The sequence below is a fragment of the Cucumis sativus genome, chromosome 3 (assembly GCF_000004075.3).
Source record: "Cucumis sativus cultivar 9930 chromosome 3, Cucumber_9930_V3, whole genome shotgun sequence".
Classification (NCBI taxonomy): domain Eukaryota; kingdom Viridiplantae; phylum Streptophyta; class Magnoliopsida; order Cucurbitales; family Cucurbitaceae; genus Cucumis; species Cucumis sativus.
This window is the reverse complement of record NC_026657.2, coordinates 26,487,673-26,495,911: the sequence shown is the minus strand read 5'-3', so window position 1 is coordinate 26,495,911 and position 8,239 is coordinate 26,487,673. Positions and strand designations below refer to the sequence as shown.

Below are 8,239 nucleotides of genomic sequence, written 5' to 3'. Positions count from 1 at the left end.
GAAGAGGTATAAATAGGAATGGAAATTAGGTAGAAGTGGGAGTCATATCAATTTGAAAATTACAAGTTAATTTCGTAAAAGTTGTGTCCATAATTTCTTTGAAGTTACAAATGAAGTTCTTGTGAACCACAAAACGTTGATTTTGAGAGAAAAGAGAAAGACAAATGATGGAAATTTCGCCATTAAATTCAAAGCAAAGTTCAAAGTGGACCATGTCAGTGTGAACACGTAGGGTCGTTACGTTTGCTGAATTATTGGATAGTAACACTATTAATGTTAATTACAACATGAAATATTTATATATAATTTTATGGCAAATATAGTTCCTTTCAATTAATTAACAAATATTTACTTTATATTCCTACTGTTCTTAAATTCAATTTAATTTTATTAGTTTTTTTTCTTTTTCAGATTTTTAATGTATGAGATAATTCCGATTGAAAATTTAACTGCACACTATTTATCGTATACTGTCAATTGTACACCTAATGAGATATAAATATATAAATGCAATTGGTTACTAAAGTACATCACCGCCCACCCTCAACACAACAATGTTAAGAAAATCAAGAAAAGAGAACAACATGTTAAGCAAAGGTTCATCCCCCACCCTTTGGAATAACAACCAATGAAAAAAAGAGAACCCAATCCCTCAACATATCATAGTAATCAAGCAAGATTCACCCTCCTCTCAACACAACAATGTTTACAAAATCACAATCCCCCATAACAACCATTCAAGAAAAGGAGAACACACCCTAGTAGTCATAGTTTTTGGGTTGGGTATATAGCCCTAAATTTGTTAGATAAAAACATTTGCTAACTCGAACCACATACACTTTTTGTTCCCATGTCATAGAAGATTTGGTTATTACATTTGAAGTTTTCCCGAAAGAAAAATTGTGTTCGCAATTTTTTAAAAAAAGCCAACCATGCCATGTTGGGTTCTTCGGTAAACAAATTTCATGTCTCAAAATTAAATACTAATATAGGTAACTTAATGAACACTACAAGAAAATAGGCTTACCGCGACGTCATAACAAAGGTCGGAAAAAATGACATCGGCCAAGAGAGGAAACATCGACATTGTGAAAGACACACCGGGATAAGGAGGTAAGGCCAATGTGGCAAAAGATGACGTCGAGGACAAGCATAAATTAAATAATATGGTTAAACCTTTGCCAATGTTTTTACCTACGACATCGGCAAAGGTTTAAATAATATTATTCAATTCAAACATTTGTTGATATTGTGTGTAAGAACGTCGGAAAAAGTTTTAAATGAATATAAATTTTAAAGCTTTTAAACGATGTCCTTACCCTCAACATAATTCAAACCTTTGCCGACGTCGTCGACGTTGAGGGTAAGAACGTCGGCAAAAGATTTAACATTAATATTCATTTCAACCTTTTGCATACATTCTTACACACGACGTCAACAAAGGGTTGAATAATATTATTCAATTCAAACCTTACATGAAATGTTGAGGAAAGTTGGAAAGGCCGACGTTTTCGTATTGCATCGGCTTTTTCTTTCCCTATTTCTTCTGTGAATACAAAATAGAAAATGTGAAACCGAAAGAGAAAAGAAAAGACAAAGAGAAAGAGAGGGGAAAAGGAGAATTTGGTCCCAGCATCATCGTCTGCTGTCATCGTTGTCTCGCGTAGGTACGTCGACTCTGTTTTCCCGACGTTTGTGTCAACGTCTCAAAGTACGTCGGTAAAGGCATTGTCGACGTTTTATTCGTCCTTCATCGACGCCTTTGTGCGTCGGTGAAGGCCTTCTTTCTTGTAGTGGAACAATGTACTAGAACAGGTTATTATACTTGATCTTGCAACGAATCAACAAGACATTGCTACAATATTAACTATGTTCACAACCTCCCAATGTCAATTACTAGTGAGGTTGAGTTACTAATGAACAACAACAAAAGGATACAACATACATCATTCGACAGTAGGATAGAATTAGGAAGTTAGCGTACTTTCACCTAATTTGTGAGTCTGGCCTAGTCTGTCGTCAAAGTACTAGAATGAATCGAAGATGCTTTGCCATTTTGTGTCACTTACTTAAGACTAGTGTTGGACTAGCACCGATGAAAATCGTAGATGTCGAGGAGAAGATGGTCATGTTTTTCCACGTATTGGCACACAATGTGAAGAATCAAGTCATTCAAGGGGAGTTTGTGCGGTCTGGTGAGACAATTTTATGGCATTTCAACATAGTCTTGTTGGCAGTTCTATGTCTGCATGACAAATTATTGAAAAAACTGCAACCAGTAACAAATGCGTGTATAGATCCTCAATGGAAGTGGTTTGAGGTATTATGTTTTTTACACAATCGTTACTTGGATGTGTCACTTTTGCACTATACATATTCACCATTTTGCCACACTACAAAATTGTCTTACTGCATTACATGCATAAAAGTGAACGTGTTGGCAACCGATAGTCCAAGATATAGAATATGAAAGGGAGAAGTTGTCACAAATGTCCTAGAGGTATGTGATATGAAAGGAGAATTTGTTTTCGTCTTAGCCAGCTGAGAAGGATCTGTCGCCGATTCGTGAATCCTTAAAGTTGTTATTTCAAGATCGAACGAGCGGAAGGTTCTGAAGGGTAACTACGTACACATACTTCTTTTCAAAAATATTTATAGTTTCCTCAATTACAGCATTTAAAACGTTCGATATCCTAACATTATATTACTACCTATGCCATGTCAGGTATTCCAATGTTGAGGGTTTCTAGCTCCATACAGAGGATAAAGATACCACCTGCAGAAGTGACGTGGTGCGGGTAATGCTAATATACCAGAGGATATCGATGAGAGTGATTCCACATACGCAACAATTGCAAGTGACGACATTATTTACATTGAAACCTTAAACGAATAGAGTCAATGGAGGATGAGTTGGTCGAAGAAATGCTCAGTGAATGGGAGTTACATAATCAGTAGTACCCTTAGTTTATCAATAGTACCATTTTACTTAATTTTTTAATGATAAACATTTTACTTGTTTATGTCATACGTTTTAAAATTTTCTTACCAAATGTATCTGTGTACCTATGACATCAATGAAATATTGACAAATCACTTGTATTATGTTGGATGTGTTATGCCTTGTGTAACTCACTTGATTAACATGTTTATGTTTATTTACTAATATGGCAAGTTCTTTTCGAGCCCCTAAACACATATGGACAAAAGAGGAAGAGTCCATTCTGGTTGAGTGCTTGGTGGAGTTGGTCTCGCGTCGGTGGCTAGAAGTCAGGCAACGAGACCTTTAGACCTGGGTACCTGGCACGATGGCAGAAGCTGCCAAGATGTAACAACCAGAGTTCTCTGACTATTGACTATCGGATAAAGACCCTCAAGAGAATGTTCGAGGCTATAACATAAATGTGTGGCCCATCATGCAATTGCATGGGTTTGATTGAAAAGATGAATTCAAGTGAATCATTGATGAGAAGAAATTGTTTGACAATTGGTTGAAGATAGGTTATTCATTCTGTCGAACTGATAATTTATTTAAACATTTTCACAAAGTCATCTTGCCGCCACGAGACTTCTAAACAAATCATTTTCCTATTACGACGACCAATGCTATGTGTTTGGGAAAGATCGTGCTACATGAGCACGTGCGAAGATATTCGCCTATGTGGGGTCGAATGTGCTTGGAGGGTACGAGGTATTTTCTGTTAACGATGGGCACACGACCTAGTTGCACAACTGAGGGATGAATGCTTCAAGCAGAAGCAAGAGGAAGCGAGGAGGCCAAACGGCTGAAACTATGAAAATCATTCGTAATACAATGAAATATGTGAATGACCAGTCGGAGGCCATTGTAGAATGGCCGAGTGTACAACATCAATCGAAGGACGCCTTCTATGCAGAAGTCATGAAACAGTTGCAGGCAATCCCTGAACTGAGCACCCACGATAGAAGGTGTCTTATGTGGACATTAATGTGCAATGTCCATGATATGAAAGCACTTTGGGAGATATCCAACGAGCTTAAATTGGACTACTGCACAGTCATGCTCGAAGATAATGCTTGACTGATTTTCAATTTCCTTCATTTTTCCCGCTTGTCTGTTGGTTCATCTGCTTTAATGTATTTCTCTTAATTTCGGAATCTATTGTAAAAAACTTTTGTATGAAGCTTTTGTATATTAGTGAAGTTATGTTAAAAGAAATGTATATTTGAAATGTGTTTTGCGTTGCTTTATTACCAAAGTTACAAATAGTAACGATGTATGCTTCAACTAATATGGTGCATAATAACCTAATTTTTTTTACGTAAGCATTATGTTGAGATATGTTGAAATTTAATGGCATAAGAATCCTAAGTAAACAATTTTAATAATGACAGTTTTGTTTACACGTGTACGATAGAAAAAAAAAAAGTGATTTAAAGTAACCATTTAAGCTAAATTTATGAAATGAACGTCATAATTAAGAAGATTAAGGAAAATAATTTTAAGAAAAATAGTGCATTTCATGACAAATATATATATATATGCATGAAAATTGTTATATCTGTCATTTCTTTTATTATTAAGTTATACCTATTAATACTTCAAAGTCTAATGGTTATATCTTTCAACCTTCTCTAACTTGAAGTGTATCAATTCGAAATTATTAAATAAATACAATTATTTAGTTTTACAAACTATTAATAAATTACCTAACAATATCTTCAGGGTTTGTTAAACTAAGTATGAAATTCATTTTTCAATGGTTATAATTAATTATTTAATTTTTTATAATATTAATTTTAATTTGATCCTTCGTTACTAACCTACTATTAGCATTATCTGTAAATCTCTTACTAAATTCCTTATAAACATATCATATTTTTCTCTTTTCTTACTTTTAAATTTTTTATATTATTTATTGAAAAGATGTTATTTAACTAAAATTAATTGATGAAAATCAAATTCATAATTGATAATAATGAAAACATCTGAATAAGCAGTAATAGTGTACTTCTTCAACCATCTATCTATGTTTTGTTTGCCCTACATATATATCTGTACACACGTATTTATTAATTTATCAAATACTATATTACTTCTTTTCACAGCTAATTATTCTAAAAGGCATACCTGAAAAAATTTATTTTAACTATATGTGTATACACATTGTTAAAATGAACTCATTTCTTTTAAGAATGAAAAAAAGAAAAACTAACAAACTACATTTTAGTGTGGCTTTTTCAAAATATATACATATATAACTATGTTAGAAAAAAAATTAAAAGACAAATTTATTACAACATTGTTCCTGCCAATTTCCTTTCAGTGTAAATATTTTTGTTTTTTTATTATTCTTAAAAAAGAAAACCTTACTTTTAATTTGGTTTTGGTTCATTTCAAAAGTATTTTCACTTTCTTTTATGAAAATTCTTGTACCAAATCTTTTTGTATTAACTAATATGATTTTCCTGATAGGTAATTGCACCGAACATTTTAGGAAATTTCTTGGTCATTTGTCCCTTTAAGGAAAATATAATAAGTTTAGAGACTTACAAAATATGGGTCTACTCTTTTAGTCAACCTACAATTTTTAATTAACCCAACAGCATACAATGCTTTAAATTTCAAAGTCGAATCAAATAACAGAGACTAAATTTCCATCCAAAGAGAGGATGGGCCTATAAAATAGCATCATCTAACTTTCCACAATGCAGTTCATAACTATAGGGATATCATTTAATCAAAATGAACTTAACTCAACAATACCTTCTATTTTAGAGGTAGAAGATACAATATGATATGATGATATCCCTACTGATTCTACCCAGCAAAACAAAACTCCATGAAGTAAAAAATTTAACAAAGCTTCCTAATCCTTCTATTATTTCAAGGATAAAACTGCGATCACCATGTACACGCTCTTAAAGAGTTGTAAATGAACAGCTGATTTTGAAAAAATGTTATAATTTGATAAATGAAAATCCTCTAATGACATTAACGAAGTATCCACTGCTTAAACATTTCTACTTCCAGTGATTGGACTAACTTTGTGAACAAATTAGTTTCTACTTCCAATGATTTAACAGAACAAAAATTAATGACGACAAAATTGTTGTTCCTCATCTAGTTCATTCTCCTGATAAGCTCATTGATATAATTCTCACGATTACCTGCATCTCCCCCTTCCACATAATGATTCCTCTTCTTTTCCAATCCACCCAAAGGTGCCTTCAACTTAAATGGCCATAGGAAGTTATTTGCCTCCTTAAAATGAGGTCCGACAGTCATGATTTCATGCACGAGATCTTCCATACAGATAATGCCGTATTTGCCTAAAGCCTTCATTGAATCAAAGAATGTAAGAAAACTAAAAGTAGAAACTAGCAAAGAAGAAGAGAGGAGAGAATAGAGAAACCTGCTCGACAATGGAGTTGTCAGTCAATGCTACTCTGCGTTTGTTTAGCTTTCCATAACCCCTCTTGTAAATAAGTTCTTTAACGCTTTTCAAATTGGGGTAGCTGCAAAAGTCACATCAATATTTCACTCTATTATGGAGAAGAAAGTATAAACGAAATCTCTAGAATGAAATATACCCATAGGTCACATAAGGCTCGACCCTATGCAGCATATTCAATGTTGCTTTATTGACTTTGAGGAAGACACCATTGAAAATCTGGAACAAAGAAGGCAATCATCGTACAAACAACTACTACAAATAGCAACTATAGGAAATTAACTCAACCATGTTAAGCTTTGATATTCTACCTGCCTCAAACGCAGCAGCTGCAATATCTTTCTCGTCTTCGGGTGCATAGCATTGATACTGATGTTTCAACAAATATCAGAACATAATATCACGTATAGCAGTAAATCAGTTCACTTAAAAGAGACATACCCACGGATGCGAGTGATAAACAATAATTTAGCCTCAGGGTCGACATAAAATCCTCCTTTTAGTTTTGCCTCACGTTTCAGTCTAATCAGCTCCTTTTCCTATTTAGACTCAATAAAACCAAATGTATGCCTTAGAAATAAAGCATTCGACCTAAGGGATTCTTACATAACAGCATAAGTGAAAAAAGGATGGAAAAACAATACCTGCTCTTCATACTCCTTCGAATATAGCTTCGCTCTGTTGTAAATCAACTTGCGATTCTCTGCATTCTTCTTTTTGGCCGCCTCAAGCTCTTGCTGCTTTGCCAATGTCCATTCTTCATTCCTCTTCCTCTTCTTCAAAACTGACTCTGGAGTCAATGCCTTGACTTCTTCACCCATTACTAAGAAAACATATATTGAACTAATCAACTTCCAACTAAATATATAATTTCCCACCATTTTCTCGCTTATGCTCAATAATATACTGATATCACTAAATTTGCGGATTGGTTGCATAAACTGGTGTTCAATAACCAATTTCAAGGAAAAGATGAAAAAAAAAAAATGTAAACATCTATTGAATGTGCTGAAAGCCATATAACCAATGCTAACACTATACTTGCCATTATTTCAACTGTTACAACATATACCAGTTATTTTAACAGCATACGTTTCTCTCATTTTTAACGATTTTGAAAAACAAAAAAAAGTTTTAAAAAAACTAATATTTCTTCTCTAATCTTCTGTCGGGCTAACTACGCCCATCCAAAATCACATTACTGAAAGTCCAATAATCAAAATGAACTAAAAAATTCTTCTAAACAAAAATAACAAAAAATTGAATCACAATAGCTATTAAGGCAATACAAAAGGACAGCTCTAATTCCATATTCATAAATTATATCATCAGAATTCCATTTAGAAACGAATTAAAGGTAGTATATGCCACAGTGAAATCGAATTAAAGAAGCAAAAAATGAATAAAGTTGAAGTGAAGAGAGAACTACTAACTGGCGACGGAGCTGCTTCTGATTATGTGCAAATTCAAGCAAGGCGAGATTAGGGTTTACTCCAGCCCGGCAGAGAAGGATAAAAAGAAATAACGACTATATATCCATTGGGAGCATTTGGGCCTTGATGATCCAACTTTTGAATGTTATGGCCCAAAGTACTAAAAATTTATGATGGAATTGGATGCAATATTTACAAGGCATGGCAAATTATGAGTTTTATTAGGAGGAAATAGAAAGAAAAAAAATGGTTAGAATAGCACAATATACAAATTAGACAAATAAATAAATGAAATAATCAATCAAATACCTCTGTTCCACTATAAAAGGTAAAATTATTCACCTAAACTCACGTTCCACTATAATTAAAATA

General features: G+C 33.5%; 1 protein-coding gene across 1 annotated transcript; it reads right to left on the bottom strand.

Moving 5' to 3' along the window:
- Positions 1 to 5,828: 5,828 nt before the first annotated feature.
- Positions 5,829 to 8,017, bottom strand: LOC101202925 (60S ribosomal protein L7-2). The gene is made up of 7 exons (XM_004144379.3): positions 7,868 to 8,017; positions 7,079 to 7,257; positions 6,876 to 6,973; positions 6,746 to 6,803; positions 6,574 to 6,653; positions 6,396 to 6,498; positions 5,829 to 6,319 (listed from the first exon to the last, which is right to left on the bottom strand). The coding sequence occupies exons 2-7, from the start codon at positions 7,253 to 7,255 to the stop codon at positions 6,104 to 6,106; spliced, it is 732 nt and encodes a 243-aa protein (XP_004144427.1). The 5' UTR covers positions 7,256 to 7,257; positions 7,868 to 8,017; the 3' UTR covers positions 5,829 to 6,103.
- Positions 8,018 to 8,239: the final 222 nt, after the last annotated feature.